This window comes from Armigeres subalbatus, chromosome 2 (genome assembly GCF_024139115.2).
Source record: "Armigeres subalbatus isolate Guangzhou_Male chromosome 2, GZ_Asu_2, whole genome shotgun sequence".
NCBI classification, from domain to species: domain Eukaryota; kingdom Metazoa; phylum Arthropoda; class Insecta; order Diptera; family Culicidae; genus Armigeres; species Armigeres subalbatus.
The window spans coordinates 158894795-158916487 of NC_085140.1; the positions used below are offsets into that span (position 1 = coordinate 158894795).

General features: G+C 41.7%; 1 protein-coding gene across 8 annotated transcripts in view; it reads right to left on the bottom strand.

Annotated features, from left to right (window-relative positions):
* Positions 1 to 420: 420 nt before the first annotated feature.
* The window catches only part of LOC134211086 (sodium/potassium-transporting ATPase subunit beta-1-interacting protein), a 162127-nt gene continuing 140854 nt past the window's right edge, over positions 421 to 21693 (bottom strand). For 6 of the 8 annotated variants that reach the window (XM_062687687.1, XM_062687686.1, XM_062687690.1 and 3 more), the window contains exon 7: positions 19365 to 21214. In XM_062687687.1, coding sequence (XP_062543671.1) covers positions 19749 to 21214 — 1466 coding nt within the window. In that variant the 3' untranslated portion in view covers positions 19365 to 19748. Of the gene's footprint in view, positions 1509 to 19364; positions 21215 to 21693 lie in introns of those variants that run through there. The other 2 variants (XM_062687692.1, XM_062687691.1) reach the window with 2 other exon arrangements.

Consider the following 21693-nt stretch of genomic DNA (forward strand, 5'->3'; position numbering starts at 1 on the left):
GATTGAATCAAAAAGCTAGTAGGTGTTAAAATTCATGTGTATCATTTCTAAAGTTTGTAAGGATGAGAAGGAAAGGAAAGGAATACGTTCCCAAGTAGCAACTTGGTGAATTATTTAAATACACCCGTAAACCACCATTAGAGAACGTGGTGAAGTGAATAAAATAATGAGCGAAACATTCACAGTATTGTTCAAGTATTTCACGCTATTCCACAAATCATGCTTCCACACCATTTAAACTTCAGTTACTGTTAGTTACTTAAACTATTTATGTACAAGAACGGAAATAATTCCTAAAACATCAGATCATCGTAGCATAAAAGTGTACCGACGTACAAACACTAAGGACGGATTGATTCGTATTTGTCTTATAAAAAATTACTATCCTATGATTCGATTGCTTTGAGATGAAAGTTTCAGTCCATCAGTGTAGAAGGGGGTTTGTTAGAGTCCTTAGCCAATTATTTACATAGTGGTCTCTGAATCCGGTGGCGTGTGATAGTTCAGATTATAAGCCGGCGGTCCACTGTTGAGGAACTGCATCGCTCGAATGCTTTCCCGAGAAACTGATCGCCGATTGGGTAGCTGAGGGATGGCCATCGGATCACCGCCCATCGTATCCACCATGGCGGCTTGCTGTGCTTGTTGTTGCTGCTGCTGCGGTTGCATTTGCTGCTGATTGGTCAAACTGGCAAAGACGTTCTCTCCGGTGGTACCGGATTGAGTGATGTTCATATTGCCCACAGTGGCGTACGAGCTCAGAGGTCGAGTTCCGTGGAAATTTGAATAGCTCGATCGCACTGATGGCGGGCGGTTGTTTGTGTAATATTCCTCGTTCAACTCGGGACTATGATTCAAATTGGTCGACGAATGTTGATAGGTGGGATTAGAATGACCACCAACTCCTGCAGGATTTGCCGAAGCCCATGAGGTTTGTTGTTGTAGCAATGGTGAAGAGGAATTCATGTTGTAGTAGATGGGATCGATGGGACTTCCATCGGGTAGTGTAGGAGTGTGAGTGTTGTGCCTAGGGGGATGGTTGAACGTGTTGAGATTATTGGATGCACCTTGACTGAAGTTGTTCATCATAGAGGCTGCTGTCTGGCTCATAATATAGTCGTTGTTTAGCGATTTGAGGTTGGACTCAGTCAGTTCGGATTTTTTGTTGTGCCCAAACTGCGGGAAGGTTTTCGTCAGCGTCATAGTCCCTGCGCTTTGCTGATTCATAAGCTTCGTGACCGGATTTTGATGAACTTTCCGGCGGGAGTTTCTCACACTGTTCCGATTGTTGGAGTGACTTCGCCGGCTGGTTGTGCTCTGTCGGCTGGTCGTACCACGTTGCATCACAGATCGTCGCTTTACACGGCGTGGGGTCATCGGTTTGGGACTGAGCGATGGGCCCCGGAGATCGTCGTCGTCATGGGCTCCCCGAATGGCATCGACCGGGCGTGTGAACTCGATCGAGTAGAGCGATTGACGGTGTTTTGATTTTTTACTATTTCTGCTGGCTGTACGTTGGTGTTCCGGAAAAGAAAGAGACCAGGGATGGGGAAAACATGGGGGCAGAAAGAAAATTGCCTTATTAGTATTTGGAGTTTTATTATTTACAATTGGTTGTGGATGGTGGAATAACAGTTTAGTGTAATAGCTAGAAGAAGAGTGTTTATCCCATGGTTCGATTCGATTGCGCCTCGATTTCTTGATCACATTTGCAGTTTGAACTTAATACATAATAGGGTAACGGTACCAATAGTGGAGGTATTAGAAGATCCACAAAAGAAAATATTTTTTTAAAATTGATAATTATGGGAAATTAACAGCTTTAATAACTTAGCTAATAGATAAACTAATAAATTTGCTAACAAAAATGAGATAGATGTCATTTAAAATCAACAATTACCAAATATTGCTTGCACCACTATGGGTACACTGTTCCTTTAGAGGCGGTAAAAATTAATTTTGGTTCCCATAGTGGTGCTATCCATTGGTTTCTTATAAGACTCGCCACTATTGGTACAGTTGCACCACTATAGGTGCAAGGGAGTCTATTTTGTTAAGGAAAATCATTGTTTTCAATGGTTTTTCAAGCGAAATCTTAAGATAAGTTGCATTTAACAGGATATTTAAAACACGACGCATCAACTGAAACCATCGTAAAGTGTATAAACATGATAAATCTCATTAAAACCCCACTACCTTCACTATTGGTGCTACCTCCACTAAGGGTACGGTTACCCTACTAAAAATAAGAACGCGTAGACGAGCTGAGGCGAAATAATCTGTTGCTGCTTTTTATATTCATACCTTTTGCGACTACAAAATATTTTACAGAAGAATAGGATAGGTAGGTTCGTTAACTTTCCCCACGCGCCCGGTTTTCTTCTTTTTTGGTATAGGCAAAGCATGGTACATTTGAGGTATGGACCATTATTAAATGTTTCATCTACAAGTGTATTAAAAAAACTTTTCTATTTAGAATTTTAATACTCTGGATGGCACTTTTTAAAGTTCTGTATTAAAACCTTGCAAAATCTGTATAAAATTATGGCACATACAAATTCGGAAGATTTTCATCATTGTATTAAAATCTGCCAATTTTGTATTATTTTTATACGGTATTTGTTTAGAAAGTTTACATTTTTTGTATTAAAACCTTGCAGAAATGTATGTTCCAAGATTTTATACAAAAACTGTAATATTTGTTTTTGGGTGTACTTTTAAGGCCATACCTATTGGCAAATAAAAGTGAGGTTAGGTTTAGTAAAATTTCAAAACCGGATTCAAAATTTACGCTTTCTTATCATTTCAATTGTTAGAATCAAAGCAGGGTTTTCATTTCAAAGCATTTTGTTCCCTTTTAATCACAAAATATACGAGAAAGGCAAGACATGGCGTAGAACGCGACAATCATTAACTTATCGAATGATGATTCTTTGTTTTAAACCGCACTTTTATCTGCTAATATAGAAAACTTTATCATGATAAATGTGATTGAATAGCGAAAAGGTGCTTTGTGCTTGCGGAATCGAATCATCCATCATCATCATCCACAAAGTTCGTCACGCTTTTAGAGGTAGATGGGGGGGGGGGGGGTCCAAGCAGAGTGATAATTCATACAAAAATTTTAGATGAAGAGGGATGGGGGTTGAATGTCGCCATTTTTCGCGAGACGTACTTTATGGATCTTTCCTTTAAAGTGTACGCTAGGAATTCTAATAACTAGGCAATATTATCCAAAGTTTGTGTGAAACAAAAAAATAAACTGAAATTTAAATATTTGAGCTTCCGAAGCGTGTACATTTAGAATGGGTAGCTATTCCCAAGCCCCATTAATTGTGTTCTCTGTACAATTTCGCAAGTTCTAGTCAATCACGGAGTAGCAACTACGAATTGTGCGGTCATAATGCTTATGCTCATGCTCAACAAAAAATAAATAAACCGAATATTGTGCCGATAACGCGTCTGATCATCATCGACATCGACAGAAGAACATAATTGGACGACGGTTGAAAAACGCCGATTGGAAGATGCCACGGTGAAAAGGTTATTCGTTGAACAAATAGACTTGAACGCCCAGCCACGCATGCTCCGTAACAGCCATATGTTAAGGCTGCCCTTTCGTCGTACAAAGTATGGCATGCATGGAGCTATTTGTGGCCTACAGCGTGTCTTCAACAGATTCACATCACTTTTCGATTTCCACGCCACACGGAGCATGTTACGCCGAAGATTTTCATCGTTCTTCGCAGACATAAACAGACGAAGACAATGACTATGCTTGTTCAAATGTTTTATATCTATTTTGTATTATCCCTTGACACCATCTTCTAATGTTCACTTTTTTTCAAATACTCTACATCATTGGGGCCAAATGTAGCCTGTTGATGCAACAACAATAAAGATAAAGATAAACAACTAAAGACTCGTGACTGAAGACCAAACTTCGAACTGCGCACCCAGAGAAAACAATGGATCACATATGAAACTTGGAAGAAGATAGAGAAGCGAATACAAAGTCGCGGCCCGCGGTAGAGCTATCGAACCTAGAGAAGCCAGACTTTCAGCTTAAGGTCACTCCTGACGGAATCCAAGATTAAAAGTGCTCGCGTTTTCGGGGGCACATCACTCGATTCAGAGGCGGGGCACAACTGTCATTTTTGTTGATTTAGCTTTGCTGCGTCGCAGCATGCGTGAAATAATAAAAATGACAGTTGTGCGTTGCTTCCGTATCGAGTGGTGTGCCCCCGAAAACGCGAGCACTTTTAATCTTGGATTCCGTCAGGAGTGACCTTAAACCGATAATCGATTCTGGACAAGAAAGAGAAGCGGTCATGTGGACGAGAAACGCGAGTGTAAACTCTCGCCGACGAAGGAGAGAAAACCGCAGCAACCGGGGTAATTCTCTTTTTGAATGCGACGATCCCTGTGAAAAATGCAACTGTTCAGCCCTACTGACCAATCCAACTGACCAACTGAAATGTTACTTGGAGCACTTTTGACAACTTTTCCTAGTGCTAGTTAGGCCACCACCATCAACACATGATCCGCTTACTACACGAGTCTATACCGAAGCTCATTAATTGCATAAAATATGATATCCAAATGGACATCCAAAAAGCATGAAATCGAACCAAGCTCAAGGGTTGATCGCACTTGTCAGTAAAGACGCTCAAAGCTGACCCCATGACATCCTATCCACTATTCCATCGTTTATTTCTGGAGTACCACGGTATTCTCGGTCGACTGGATGCAAGGTCAGTGCGGGCGCCTAGAAAAGAGAATCTGTGCGAAGTGATCCGAGCCTGGATTCAAAGAGAAGATCAACTCTCCGGTCGCATACGTGCCGGAAGATTCTATGTTGACCATGTTGTCACGTTCCGTATCATTATGGGATATTTCAAGAAGTTCTAAGAGCCACTTTGATTGGTTTTCATTGATTAATGACTATACATTAACTTTCTCGCAGAGCAACTCGCTAAAACTGATGTTCCGCCAAAAATTACGTTTGTTAACTGATTTTGGTCTACGATTAGAAAATAATTTGCTGAGTTTTTTTTTGTTCTATGGCTCCACAATATAACTGTAATTTGGCCTGTTTTCAAATCAGAACATAAAATATTCATGGAGTCAAATGGGGTGCTAATGGCATTGTACCGAGCGTATTTGAGGTAGTAGAACTTTTAGGTCTGAACTCCAGAACAATTTAGAGAACACAGAATGTCCGGTTTTGACATATCTAAATTGTAAATCATGCGCATGGCCTCTAAGGACCTTTATGGACACGAAGAGTTGCTATTGATTTTGTGCTGTGTATTGATGTAGTAGAGCCTTTTGGTAATGATTTGGAGAACTTTGAACATCCGATTTGAACATATCTAAGTCGTAAATCGTGGGCTGCAAAATGGTGGGTTGACATCAAGGAAGGAGCGCCCAACAGAGCTCTGGTCCCCACAAGTCCCTATCTCACGCTTCCACGGGTCGTCCGATGACAAAAGACCGCCAGCTAAGGGTTGTGTACTGTTGTCCTTCTGACATCAGCTAGAGTGAGAAGGTACGCCTCGAGCGTCTGTTCACCAGGAGGTGCGGCTCCAACAGCGTCTGCCTGGTACCCAGCGGCTGATTAACGAAATGCTGTATCGCGTCAGCTATACCTAAGGTGGCAGCCCCATCATTGCGATGTAGGTAACGCGACCCCGGTAAGGTAGCTCTGAAGCATCTCAAATACCACGAAATATGGAGATAGAAGAAAAAGCGATCGTTATTTTTGGCAACCTACCCGGCAATGAAATAAGGACTATGATTGGAAACTCGGTACCTGGAATTTCAGGACCCTAAATGAACCTGGACGAGTGAGCCTTCTGGCTCGCGCTATTCAAGAAGTCCGATGGCCCAGATCTGGAGAACGTGAATTCCGAGCCGTGGACCCCACGACCAACACTGCATTCAAGTATAACATCTATCACAGCGGCGGTGAAAAAGCAGAGCATGGAGTTGGTTTCGTAGTGATGGGCAAGCAGATGAAGCGAGTGATGCGGTGGAAACCCATTAGCGAACGAATCTGTGTGTTGAGGATACGGGGCAAATTCTTCAATTACAGCCTAATCAACGTTTACGCACCGACAAACGATAAATTCGACGACGTGAAGGACACGTTTTATGAATGTCTTGATAAAGCCTATGGAGAGTGCCCAAAGCATGACGTGAAAATTGTTATGGGCGACGCTAATGCTCAGGTCGGTAGAGGACTTTTTCCGTCCCATAATCGGTAGGGAGAGCCTTCACTCCGCTACCAATGATAACGGCCTACAGCTAGTAAATTTTGCTGGTGCCAGAGGGATGGCCATCAGTAGCACCTACTTTGCACGAAAGAACATCCGAAAGCACACCTAGAGCCACTTAAATGGTGAAACTTGCAACCTGATAGACCATGTTCTGGTGTATGGGCGCCGTTTCTCGGATGTTATCGATGTGCGGACATTCAGATTTTTTTTTTAGCTTTATTAGAGTGATTTTTAAGGTGCGGACATTCAGAGGTCCGAACATTGACTCTGATCACTACCTCGTGGTCAGTAAAATTCGATCACGGTTGTCAACTGTATCGAACGAAAGATCATAGCGAACGATGCGTTACAATATCCAGCGATTGTCGGCGGAAGAAGTATTGGCTGAGTACCGCCAGAAGCTCGATGAACGGATAAGTGCACGTTAGCGACAACATCAACGATCTATAGGAGTCGATCTATGGGGCGGTGAGCACAACAGCACTAGACGTGGTAGGCACTGCACAGAGGCGACCCAGGACGGGTTCCCTAGCAGCACACATGTTCCAATTGGGTTATTGTGACTTATATGTGACCGAATTCGGTCACAATCAAGTTGATGCAACCATTTTTGTCTGACTTGTGCTGCTCGGGTTGGTTCGATGTGGAGTGTCAGAGAGTGACAGACGAGAAGAACGTTGCCAGAAGCCGGATGTTGGTGTCGGGTACCCGATCGAATAGAGATCGGTACAAGGAAGCAAGAGCAGCCGAAAAACGAACCCACTGCAGGAAGATAAAAGAGTACGAAGAACAAGTTATTAATGGCGTGCGGAGAAAGACAGCGCCATCTCTCGTCATGTGCAACGACCAACAAGGGAATTTGCTGACATATAAAACCGAACTGGCTGCCAGGTGGAAGCAACACTTCGAAACTTTGTTGAATGGAGGAAGTGACAGTGCATCGGTGAACAGAATAAATATTAGCGACGATGGACAAGCTGTGGAGTCACCTACACTAAATGAGGTTAAAAAGCTGTTAAAGAGCTGAAAACAATAAGGCTGCGGGAAAGGACCAGCTCCCGGCTGATCTTCTCAAACATGGCAGTGAGCAGCTTTATGAAGTTCTGCACCATATTATGTCGAAAATATGGGAAGACGAGGAACTGCCTGCTAGCTGGTTGGACGGCCTCATTTGCCCTCTCTTTAAGAAAGGGCACAGACTGGAGTGCGCCAATTACCGAGGAATAACCCTCCTTAATTCGGCGTACAAAATTATGTCCCGTATTCTGTTCAACAGATTGAGACCGCTTGAAGAGTCCTTTGTCGGCGAATACCAAGCAGGTTTTCGTGAGGGCCGATCAACGACGGATCAAATGTTTACTCTGAGACAAATCCTTGATAAATTTCAGGAGTACAACTTGCAGACATATCATCTATTTATTGATTTCAAGGCGGCGTACGATTCAGTGAAACGGAATGAATTATGGCAAATTATGCTTGAACATGGTTTTCCGGCGAAACTGATACGGCTGATTCGTATAACTTTGGACGGATCGAAATCAAGTGTAAGGGTTGCGGATGAAATATCGACGTCATTTGTTACCTTAGATGGATTAAAGCAAAGTGATGCACTATCGAATCAACTGTTCAATATAGCACTCGAGGGAGCGATTAGGAGAGCTGGTGTGCAAAGAAGCGGTACCATTATCACAAGAGCGCATATGCTCCTGGGATTTGCGGACGATATCGATATTATCGGGATTGATCGCCGTGCCGTGGAAGAGGCTTTTGTGCCTTTTAAGAGGGAGACAGCGAGGATTGGACTCACGATCAATACCAGCAAAACGAAGTACATGGTCGCTGGCAATCAACGTGGGTTCATTAGTGGTGGTGGTAGCGAAATGGTGCTGGATGGTGACAAATTTGAGGTGGTGGAAGAATTTGTGTGTCTTGGAACATTAATGACGTGTGATAATGATGTTACCCGCGAGGTGAAAAGGCGTATTGCAGCTGCAAATAGCGCTTGTTACGGACTTCGTAACCAGCTTAAGTCCCGTAGTCTGCAAACGAAAACAAAACTCGCGCTGTATACTACTCTGATTCTTCCGGTGGCTTTATACGGCCATGAAACATGGACGTTGAAGGAGGCTGATCGGAGAGCTTTCGGAGTGTTTGAGCGTAAGGTGCTGCTGACAATACTCGGCGGTAAACAGGAGAACGGCATCTGGCGGCGTCGCATGAATCACGAATTGTACCCGGTGTATAAAGGGCTAGATATTATTAAGCTTATAAAACACGGCAGACTACGGTGGGCTGGTCACGTTGTTCGTATGCCGAAAGAACGTCAACCGAAGATAATATTTAGTAGAGAACCCGGAAGAGGCCGCAGGTTGGCGAAGACGAGCCAGCCTTGGGCTGAAAGTCTCTTTAATAAAGACATAAAAAAAGAAATAAAGGCCGCAGGTTTCGTGGAAGGCCGCGTACACGATGGCTTTTTGCAGTTGAAGAGGACCTGAGGGCGCTCAATGTTCAGGGCGACTGGAAGCGATTGGCCCAGGATCGAGTCCAGTGGAGAAGGATACTCCATTCGTAGGTTCATCGAAGAGCTGTAGCCCATCAAGTATCAAGTAAGTAAGGCGTAAATCATACGCATGGATTCTAAGGACCAAATATGGAGTCAATGGGATGCTATTGGTATTGTACCGAGCGTAGCTAACGTGGTAGAACCTTGAAGTTTGAACTCCAGAATGATTTGAAGAACTTAAAAAGTCCGATTAAGACATATCTAAATCGTAAATCAATGGAGAAGACTCTTATATAACGCACAGGCCACTTCGGCCTTAGTCTGAATGAAAAAAATCGTAAATCATACGCATGGTCTCTAAGGACTTATATAAAGTCAATGGGGGTGCTATTCTGCCGTAATCTGAAAAAGTGACGTATGCGCCATTTTACAACATACATGTTTTCCAATTTTTTTTTGTTAAAGAGTACGATGAGTAGGGTAAAACGACCTATTATGGAGGGGTTAAGCACCGTGTAAAAACAAAATTGATTACAAAAATTCTCAAAAATTACCTGTTGGTCGATTTCCACATTGTAGTAGTTGAATAGGATGCTCGTAAACTATAGTTTTGTAAAAATTACGTCAATTGTGCTGAACTTATGTTGTTTTGTTTTTATTACGGCAGTATTGGTGTTGTACGCCTTTAGATCTGAACTCTAGAATGATTTCTTCTACTTATTGGCATTACATCCCCCACTGGGACATTGCCGCCTCGCTGCTTAATGTTCATTCAGAACTTCCACAGTTATTAACCGCGAGGTTTCTTCGCCAAGTTACCAAGTCTTTGCAATGACATCAAATTAAATTTTATGTGAATGTTTTAAAGGTTTTCCGTACATCAAAAGTACCTTAGGACCCCTACAGTTATTAAAAATATTTCTTCAATGTATGTAGTATTTATTTAGAACAGCGGTTCTCAACCTGGGGTACATGTACCTTCGCTGACCCCGGGGGGTACCTCGGTCGAAAATGCGTAAGGGTGCACGTTTACAATTCCAATAAAAACTTATTGGTAAAGTTTTAATAATTGTATAAATTTATATTCCGAGACTTTGTATAATACAAAATATGCACAGCAATCAGTAAATCAAAACATATCGAATCATGTCCACCACGGTCAAAAGAGTGTTTCTAATCAAAAGATGTATATGGGACAAAAGATCAAAAATCTGCACAAGCAATCTAAGTCTAATTTTGAAAGACTCTGAAAACTCCTTTTAAGAGGCTCGGAAGCCCTCTTTCATGAGGTTCGGTAGCCCACTTTCACTCGGAAACTTCTTTTCGAGGGGCTCGGAATTCTTCCTTCGAGAAGCTTGGAAACCTACTTTCAAATCGCTCAGCATCATCATTTCAAGATGCTCAAAACCTTCTTTCAAGAAGCTCAAACGCCTGCTTTTAAGAGGCTTGGAAACCTCCTTTCGAGGAGCTCGAAATACTTCCAGCCAATCCTTACAAGTGGTTCGGAAGCCTTTTTTTCAAAAAGGGTCGGAAGTCCAGTTTCAGGAGGCTCGGAAGTCCACTTTCAAGAGGCTCGGAAACTTTCTTTCGAGTGATTCGGAGTTCTTTTAAGAAGCTTGGAAGTCTACTTTCAAACGGCACAGCAACGGCATTTCAAGATGCTCAATGCTTCCTTTCAAAAGGTTCGAAAGACCCCTTCCATGCGTCTTGGAAACCCCCTTTCAAGAGGCTAGAAAACTTCCTTCATGGTGGCTCGGAACTCTTCCTTCCAAAAAGCTTGAAAGCCTAATTTCAAATGGCTCAGCAACGTCATTTCAAGATCCTCAAAGCCTCCTTTCAAGAGGCCTGAAAGACTCCTTTCATGAGGCTTGAAGCCTCCTTTTAAGAGGTTTGGAAACTTCCTTTCGAGGAGCTCGGAATTAATCTTTCAAGAGCCTGGGAAGCCTAGTTTCAAAAGGTTCAGAAACGTCATTTCAAGATGCTCAAAAAACTCTTTTCAATAGGTTTGGAAGCTTTCTTTCGACATAATCTTATGAGTTACGCTTATTTTTATTTATACAGTCAACCGGCGCTTGTTAAATTCTCTAACAATTCTGTATAAGAATCTACCAAAACCTGTATAAGAACTGGGCATATGCGAAATTGTTAGATTCTTATACAAAAACTGTAAGAAAAACTGTAAAATTGTTTGATTCTTATACAATATTTGTACAATAAGAATCTAGCAATTTCGCATATACCCAGTTTTTATGCAGGTTTTGGTAGATTCTCATACAAAATTGTTGGAAAATCTAACAACCGTCGGTTTGGTGTAGGGAAAAAATAGGGAGTACCTCAATGAATACAAAAACACGAAGGGGTACATCTCAAGAAAAAGGTTGAGAACCGCTTAGATCGCTTTTCGTAGATACGGAAAAAGAATCTGCAAAGTATTAGGAAGATATCGCAGCAAAGGCGAACCAATGGAAAAACACTTGCGCAAAGATATAAAAGAAGTCGACCAAAATCTAACCTGGCAATTGTGTTTTTTATTATCAAATGAAAGGTATCGACAATTGTCACTTCTTTACAAGCGCCTCACTCATACGAGACGCAGAATAAGCATAAATAGGTTGAGGTAAGTAATAGTCTGAAAACTCATATGTGAATATGTACGTTATGTGGAAGATATTGATTTGGAAAATGTATTGGAGGTTACCACTTTCCCATCGATGGGACTCGAACCCATGACCCTACAGTACGCTAGACTGGTGCTTTAACCAACTAAGCTACGAAGGACCTCCGTCGGCCTTCGCAACCTAGCGGCTACTGAACGAGCTCGAGATTCCCAAATTGGACGCATAGTCAAATCACTCGCAATCCATTTCTCAAGCCAATACTTCCACATGTGTATAGTACACGTCCACATTACAGGAGCGTGAGTATTTAGAATGTCAAGCTTAGACCCGACCGCATTGCGTAGGCAAGAGCACGCAACTCAAGTTCAGTTCAATCAAAGGTAATTGCCTATTTCCGGGGATTAAACCACTCGACTTGGACGTTAATTTACAATGTTATGAAAACTCGTATGTGAATATGTACGTTATGTGGAAGATATTGATTTGGAAAATGTATTGGAGGTAACCACTTTCCCTTCGATGGGACTCCGAAGGACGCAGGTCCTTCGTAGCTTAGTTGGTGAAAGCACCAGTCTAGCGTACTGTAGGGTCATGGGTTCGAGTCCCATCGAAGGGAAAGTGGTTACCTCCAATACATTTTCCAAATCAATATCTTCCACATAACGTACATATTCACATATGAGTTTTCATAACATTGTAAATTAACGTCCAAGTCGGGTGGTTTAATCCCCGGAAATAGGCAATTATCTTTGATTGAACTGAAGTTATAGTCAATAAAACAGATCTTTCGAGTCGGCCGTTTGCATCATTTGGGGTGCGCAGGTCCCTTAAGTTAGTTATAATTTAAAGCTGCGTTGCTGAAATCAATATGTTTAAGAGCTCAGATTCTTTAAGTCTGTTCGGTTTATTCATAATTTGGGGCAAACAATAAAATCTAAATAGAAAAAAAAATTATATTGATTAAATCTTTTAGATGTTATCTCATCCAATTAAATCTTTTAAATATTTTAGATGAAATTGGGGGCCTGTTTGTTACACATCCCCACCTTACCTATGTAGATTGAAGAATAGACAACGATTTCAACTAGAAGCGAACCCTAGAATCTACGTGTTTATAATTTGATCTGAGCGCCTGTGAACCTCTTTCGACACTATTTTAAAAACTTGTTAATGCCACACTTTCTTGTTCATTGAACTTTGTCATAATAAACACACAATCTACGTGGGATCTGAAAAAAATGATTCGATTAATCATTGCTGAATGATACACTTTGTAATTGTTTCCCCATCATTTTGTAGAACTTGCCATACCCTGTTTTTTGTATAAATCAAACGTAGTCCAGATGTTTCCTCACTTTATATTTATTTTCGAACCATGAGATAAATGCTTTCTTTCATTCTTCTTCTATTTAGCCTAATTGATTGGTGTGAAATGAGTTGTTCGAAGTGTGTGAAAAGGTGGATCAATTTTGAGGAATGGGATGGTCAATATTAGTGGAAGAGTCAGTTAGTTGAATGAATTGATTTTTAAAACTAGTTTTAGCATACCTACGGTTAGTTTTCAAACAGTGACATCAGTACCTTGCAGTCTCCGTTGATAGTTCAGTAGTTGTGGTAGTAATAAGAGTGGTGGTAGTTAAGAAAAAAAGCACCCATGAACAAAACTAAATGATTAAAAGGTCTAGTAATAACAAACGAAGTATGTAATAATAGATTTAATATACAAACTCGGACCATGCCAACATTGTTCCGATATAACGAAGAATTTTCGAATGTGATTTCTATCAAACATATTAAAACCTTCGTTTTAGATTACACAATAAGAGTGAAAATATTTTGGAGTTCGAAATGAAACAACGAGTAGTTTATGTGTAAAAAAAGAATGAAAATGAACGATCTTTTTATTTGTTTCAAACTGCATTATGATAACGATCACTTGGCTGCGTTTTATTTTATTTTTATCGCCGTTTTTTGTTATTGTGGTTAGGCCGTCTTTTTATTGCGCCATATACAAATTGCTTCTAAAATCGAACAAACTTACACAACATTACGATCATTATGTATACCGACGTAACTAAAGCTAAACGGTCTCTAAACTACTTTCTAAATGCGAAAACTAACCTAGTTCGATTTTATTTCTATTATTCAAACTCATCAGTAATGAGATGAGACACACATTAATTAAGAGTGTTTTCTATTGTACCTTTAGATGAAATTTTGATTTCGTTTGTTAATTTGGAAGGTTTTGATTAACCACAGTACGTAACAGTAAAATAAACTTCATGGGTCTATAGAGTGTACACAATTGCTAAAGTTATTAGTTTGTTTAGGCTTTGGTTGAAATCTTCAAAAAGGGTTTCCAAACCTAAACGATTTGCATTTGAAGGAAACTTAATAAGTTATTTATCACTACTGTTCAAACAGTTTGCAACTACGATTCTAAGTTCAACAATAACGTATCTAGGACATTCGTTTAAATCAATACTCAACTACAACATATGCGCGTTTATGGATCGATTTATCTACTGGATTAGTTCTACTATTGCTACTTAATTGTTAGGTTTGAATTTCTCGCGTTGCAAATGCGTACAAATATATTTTTTGTAGATAATAAATGATTCGAACCGATAGTTATATAAGTAAGGAACTTTGCGTATTCCGATCTCAGTATCAGTCGTGTTTATTAAACTTTAGAGTCGTCGATTTTGATGAATAAAGTGCATAATGGATGCCTCTGGGGCCCAGTCGTTTTCTCTTAGTTGATGAAATAGTGACAGACGAACGGAAAATTTACCAATGCCTTCCCAGCCTTTTCAATATTATCTGCACTTAATTGCTTAAATAAACAATATCATTTATTAAATCAATTTGATCGATTAAGCCTTTGGCTGATAATCGACCTTTGCGAAGGTATTAGCCTATTAGCATATCAGTGGCATCAATGCCACATATCACCGTGATATGCCACATGATATGTAGAAGAGACATATCGGACTCTGACTGTAGTCCGACGTGTCTCTTCTCTACTTGAACTAATTTGTTTCCCATTCGTCTGGCTGCAGCATGGCGCGAAACTTCCAACGGGTAGCGTTTCCTGGAGAACTGGTCCTTCAAGATCGAAGGATGGCTCAATAGGCCAATCGAGTTGCTGGATAAAAAATGTCTTCACCGAATGTTTTAGCTAGAAATCTCCGTGCATGCTCAATGCTAAAAAAAAAACGATTGTAGAGATGTATATTTTAACTACAATCGTCAATAACTGAACTCCTTGGTAATTAGTTAACATCAATGGAACGACTACGATGAACAAAAACTAAATCCGATTTATGCCTAAGGTAGCTCTCAATTTGTCTGAAGAAGCCATTCCCGCGATTCTCTTCGAAACACTGAAATTTCTTCCGTTTCCGGAATATTCTCACCTCTATTTCCTATTTTCAGAACGCCCAAAATAATTGATAATTAATAATTTAAATCATATGTAATGAAAATATTGTTGAATCACGAATTTCAGTGAAAATTCCACTGACTTGAAATGCTTCTCCGTTTTTAATATGGTAATCAAGAATTTCGCACAGCACCGACAAACGATAAACCCGACGACTTTAAGTAGTAAATTTTGCTGCTACCAGAGGGATGCCAGCAGTACCACCTATTTTGCATGAAAGAATATCGCAAAGCACACCTGGAGACCCCAAATGGTGAAACTTGCAACCAGATAGACCATGTTCTAGTAGATAGGACGACATTTCTCGGATGTTATCGATATGCGGACATTCAGAGGTACGATCACTACCTCGTTGTCAGTAAAATTCGATTACGGTTGTCAACTGTATCGAACGAAAGATCACAGCGAACGACGCGTTACAATATTCAGCGATTGTTGAGTACCACCATAAGCTTGACGAACGGTTAAATGCAATCAACGTTAACAACCACAACTAATCACGAAAGGACGCTTCTGAGCCTCTTGAAATAAGATTTCCAAGCCTCTTGGGCTTTAAAACCACTCGAAAGGTGGCTTTCGAACCTCGGGCTTCTTGATATGGGGCTTCCGGGTCTCTTGAAATAAGGCTTCCTGGCCTCTGGAAAGAATGCTAGAGGCTTTCGAGACACTTGAAAGGAGGCATCTTGAAAGAAGAATTCCGAGCCTTTTGAAAGGGTTCTTCAGTGCCTCTTGACAGGAGGCTTTTGGGGCTCTTGAAAATTTTGATAGCAGACTTCCGACCTCTTGAAAGGAGTCCTCCGAGCATCTTGAAAGATGCTTCCGAGTCTCTCGAAGGGAAGCTTCTGTGCCTCTTGAAAGAAGTTTTCCGAGCCTCTTGAAATAAGGCTTTCAAGACTTTAGAAATGAGGCTTCCAAGCCCCTCGAAAGGAGGCTTCCAAACCTCTTGTAAAAAAGCTTCCGAATCTCTCGAAAGGAAGCTTCCGAGCTTCATCAAAGGAGGCTTTCAAGCATCTCGAAAGAAGGCTTACGGACCTGTTAAAGGAGGCTTTCAAGTCCTCTTGAAAGGAGTTCTCCGAGAATTTTGAAACATGCTTCCGAGTCTCTCGAAAGGAAGCTTCTGAGTCTTTCGAAAGGAAGCTTCCGAGCCTCTTGGAAGGAGGCTTCTGTGCCTCTTGAAAGGAGTTTTCCGAGCCTCTAGAAATAAGGCTTTCAAGCCTTTAGAAATGAGGCTTCCAACGGCTTCAAAGCCCCTCGAAAGGATACTTCCAAACCTCTTGTAAAAAGCTTCCGAATCTCTCTGTAGGAGGCTTCCGTGACTCTTGAAAGGAGGCTTCCAAGATTCAAGAAAAGAGGCTTCCGAGCATGTTGAAAGTAGTTTTCCGAGCTTCTTGAAATAAGGCTTTCAAGCCTTCAGAAAAAAGGTTTCCAAGCCCTTTGAAAGGAGGCTTCCGAACCTCTTGCAAAAAAGCTTCCGTACGTCTTGAAAAGAAGCTTCCGAGCTTCATCAAAGTAGGCTTCCAAGCCTCTTGAAAGGAGGCATTCGTGCCTCTTAAAAGGAGACTTCCAAGTCTCTTGAAAGGAGGCTTCCAAGCCTCTTGAAAGGAGTCTTCCGAGCCTCTTGAAAGGAGGCTACCGAGAAGTGTTGGAAGGTGCTTCTAATCCTCTTGTGACGAAGCAACTGAGCTTTTCGAAAAAAAAGTCTTCATGCCTCTCAAATGGAGGCTTCCGACCGTTAGACTCCAGATTTTTGTTCAGAAACATATTCTCAACATATTATTCAACATTTTGTTTGGATTAGGTAGATTGCACTAAAGATTAAAAAAATCGACGTTTGGTCTTTTTGATCTGGTGTCCCACAGCCCTCCATACACTGTGCAGGTTGTGGAGGGCAGGATTCAATAGGCTTTGATTTACTAATCGTTACCATAGCAGCACACATGTTCCACAAAGGTTACTGCAACTCATATGAAACCGGATTAAGTCACAGTCGGGTTGCTGCAACCATTTTTATCTGACTTGTGCTGCTCGGGTATGCATATTATGGGCAAAACAAGTTTTGAAATAAAAAATACATTTTAACAGTATGTTCGATTAGACAAAGTTTTGATTGGAATTGTAATAAATCTGCCATTTCGTATTTTGTCCGAGGTACCCCCTGGGGGTTGAGAACCGCTGTGCTAGAACATGATTTTCCGGCGAAACGGATTGGACGGATCGAAATCAAGTGTAAGGGTTGCGGATGAAATTTCAACATCATTTGTAAGCTTAGATGGATTGAAGCAGGGTGATGCACTTTTGAATCTACTGTTCAATATAGCGCTCGAGGGAGCGATTAGGAGAGCTGTTTTGCAAAGAAGGGGTACCAATACTACAAGATCGCATATGCTCCTGGGCTTTACGGACGATATCGATATTATCAGGATTAATCGACCCGTAACGCTGGGTAGACACCCTTACGTGGTGTGTTACGGGGTAAGATCTACCACGGTTACATTGCCAGCTACAGGCAACTCCTGACCCAACGAATACCTTCCTCATTATCCAACTCCGTTGTATTTATGGGGGTGTCGCTAGGTCGGTGGCCTCTCGTTAAGTAAGTGCCACATCAACACTTCCTTCCTCTCCTTAGTTACGGTGAAGATGGGCGTGGCCAGGAGTAGTAATCCTCATGCTTTTGTTTTTTAAAGACTGGATTCAAGGACCATTCCCCTTCTTGATTTCTGATAGCATTCTAGATAACGATCTCAAACGTAAAACATGAGTATCACTAGTGTCCAATCTACGAATTACACCGTAACAATGCTGATGCTAATGATTTCGATATTATCGGGATTGATCGCCGTGCCATGGAGGACGCTTTTGTGCTTTTTAACTGAGTAGCACAACTCACACTGATTTGGTTGCAACAACTCAAATTGTGACCAAATTTGGCCTCTTGTAAGAGGAAGACAATGAGGATTAGGCTCACAATCCAATATCAGCAAATCGAAGTACATGGTCGCTAGCAATCAACGTGGGTTCAGTAGTGGTGGAAGTAAAGTGGTGCTGGATGGTGCGAAATTTGAAAATGTAGAAGAATTTGTGTACTCAGGAACTCTATTGACGTGCGATAAAGATGTTACCCGCATGATGACAAGACGTATGGCAGCTGTGAATAGGACATATTACAGACTTCGTAACCAACTTAAGCCCCGTAGTCTACGAACAAAAAGGAAATTTGCGATGTATATTACTCCGATCCTTCCAGTGACTTTATACAGCCATGACACATGGCCGTTTAAGGGCCGATGCCCACGTAGCGTTTTTTCAACGCTGCGTGCACGTGGAGTTGAAAAAACGCAGGTGTGCATCGGTGCGGCGACGCTGCGTTACCGCTTTTTCCCGATGCACACATGCGTCCTTTTAACGCCGTGTGCACGCAGCGTTGAAAAAAACGCTACGTGGGCATCGGCCCTAAGGAGGCTGATCGAAGAGCTTTCGGAGTATTCGAGCGTAAGGTGCTGCGATACTATACTCGGTGGTAAACAGGAGAACAGCATCTGATGGCGTAGTATGAATTACGAGTAATACCATAAAGGTGTCTGCAGGGCTAGATATTGTTAAGCTTATACAATACGGAAGACTTCGGTGGGCTCGACTCGTTGTTCGTATGCCGGAAGAGTATAAAGCGTAGCCAATATTCAGTAGAGAGCTCGAAGAGGCCGTAGGTTTCGCGTACATGACGGCTTTTTGCAGTTGAAGAGGACCAAACGCACTAAACGTTCAGGGCGACTGGAAGCGTTTGGTCCATGATCGAGTCCAGTGGAGAAGAATACTCCATCCGGCGTAAGCTCATCGAGGAGGAGCTGTGGCACATCAAGTATCAAGTATCATCAAGAATTTCGATCAGAAAAATTATGCTCTTATTAAACACCGTTATGAACTCTTTGCATGGCAAATATTCTTATGAACTTGACCACATTACGACATTGTGACTTTGTTCAAGCGTTGAAAGTAGGATCTATTATGCTCTTCATCTCAACCATATTTCTGTTCATAATGTCAATAAACATTTCACGCTTGAAGTTTTTTCAGCAGATTTGAGAGGCTTATTAATAGTAAGAGCGCCAATGAAATTGATTAGCTGGCTTTGGTGATTCCACAATCAGAATTAAATAAATTCAAGAAGCATGGAAATTGTTACGTTGATCCTTATCAAGGCTTTATACAGATGCTTTGCTACAAAAAAAAACATCAGTACCAGATTTTTCTATATTTTCATATCTATTTTCTTTTATTCCAGTGCTTATTGACGAATTTCGAATATTAGAAAACAGAATATGAAAAAAAAAACAAAATAAGAAAATAAAGCGATCATAATAAGGACAATTGGCATTCTCTTTGGCATACCTTTTTACAACGTTATGTATTTTTTCTACACCTGTTGAAAAGCGAACAATTTAAACTATTGAAAGTTCGAGATGAAAAATTTTCCAAATCCAAAATTGTTTTCATTTGTTTGATAATATATGTATTAATTAATAATTGCTGATGAAAATCGAGAAAATTAATCTTTATCAAATTATGACTCTAATAACTGGATAATAAATGTACAATAAATTCTCTTCTACGCGAACAGCATAAAACAAAAAAACTATTATCCCTATAACTCCAACGTAAACCAAGTTGGAAAGGATTTCCCGACCGTGAAACAAATTTTATGATTAATCTTGTTCATCCAATCAGCCTATCCCTCTGCTGCTGGAATCGTCGACGCGTTGTAGGCACACCGGTGCCTGTCACTATTTCATACATCTAAAATCCGACCAAAACATACCATAGGGCAACGCATTAAATAAAACGTAGGTGTAGGTAAATGGAAGCGAAAAAAAAATGTAGTCAGGCTTTGGGTGGAACTATCCCTAATTGCCGGGATGTTCCATAATCACATAGTCCGGATAGGCTCCGTTATTGCTGCAGAAAGAGCGCGGCCGTTGCTGGTACTGTCCACGTGCACCCCCGTGGTGGTGCTGGTGCCGTCGACTGCGGTGCGATAACCGATCCTGGGACTTGGCTCGATGCATCGCCGTCACGAGAGGATAACCACTGACGCCGGCGGCGCTAACTGCGGAAACCGACGGCGGCGGAGGGGGCGGAGGATAATTGTTATTTTCGTGCCCCGGGTAGCCCGGTGGCCCTCCTCCGAATTCGCGAATTTGATCGCAGTACTTGGGGCTCATGACGCGAGGGGTGTTGGGGTTGCTATTGTTATTGATTAGATTTGCGTTGTTTCGCCGCGCTATTCGATTCAGGTTGGGGGAGCGCGTTACATACTGGTATGAAGGCATTCGATAGTTTTCACTACTGTTGCCCTCGAAATGCTGCTGATGGAAGTTCATCTGTGGCAATGGTGGCACTGGTGGTGGCGTTGGGTATTGTACTTGCTGCTGAGGTTTAATAGCTATCCGATGTTGGTGAGCAATGCTGCTGAAATCGGGTCGAGTCCCATGGGGTAAATTCCGCTCGAAAGCGCCGTTACTCTCGTTCATTGGAGTCGTTGTTGTGCTGCTATTGGCGGTCCCACCTATGCTATTCGTGGTCGATGAAACGGAGGGATGCCGCTTCAGAGGGGTCGATATCGCCAATTGCTGGGAGGAACCGCTAATCAGATGACTGCTGTCGTCATCGTCCTCAGTTCGAGAATCACAATCGCCATCGCGATAGTATCGACTGGAGACGTTGTTGAAAGGATTACTGATTCCAAAATTGTTGCGACAGGAGGAACTCTTTGGAATGAAAAAGGTGTCGTCCTCGTTTGGAATAATTTGCTCATGTATCTGTTGGTGAGTAACGTCTGTAAACCGAATACTAGTGCTACTGCTGTTTTTTCGAAGCTGACCGCTACGAGATTTGCTAAAGCTAGAGTTTCTACTAATCGGGTGTGCGAGGGGCTGTTGATGAAGTGGGACATGTTGTTCATGGGTCTGCCCAACGCCGAGTGCTGATGAAGGTCTCCCATTGCTACGGATGCTACTACTACCGTTGTTTCCATTGCAATTGGTGACCGTCGATGACGGTGAGGAGGATGACGACAGTAAGGTGTTAGTGTTTGATGATGAGTTGTTACCGTGACCGTTAAACGACTTGAGCACAACACCGAGCTTAGCGCTAGTGTTACTGAGGCATTGCGAACTATTGCTGTTGTTATGATTATTGTTGGTGGTGATGACGGTGGCGACTAAAGGTGCCACGGATGATTTGGCGGCATTAGTCGGTTTCTGCTGCGTCGAATTGGTGCTATTCGTGGTTGGTAAACTTGTATAGCTCACGTACATTGGATGCACCGCCGTGTGCTGTGGACTTTTTGCATCGCCACCCATAAAGTCGACTGCGGGAAAAGAGAGAAATTGTATGCCACACATGAGAATCCCACTGGAGCTGTAAAATGGTTTATGAAATTCCGAGCGATTTTTCCTTCTCTCAACCAAAAACGGGAAGCTAAACTAGAAGAAAATGGCGGCCTCGAAAGCTTTTGTTCCATTATTGACAAGGAGTTGTGTTGGTAATACCTTGGTATATAAGTTATTAATTTTAAGAGTTTTATAAAACAACTTCTTTATTACTAGCAAATTGACGAATTCCTAAATCATTTTGTCAGATTATCATAATCGGGGGTGACAATGGGACTGGGGGAGAGAATGGGTCATCGAAAAGGTCTCTTCTATTTTGGTCTTCTTGCCCTCAGATGCATTCAATCTATTCTACAAGCATTCTAAGTAGTTTAAACCGTGACCCATTCTCACCTCCATTTGAACCATTGTCACTCCTCGACGACGATATAACAAATTGGTTCAGCAATACAACAAA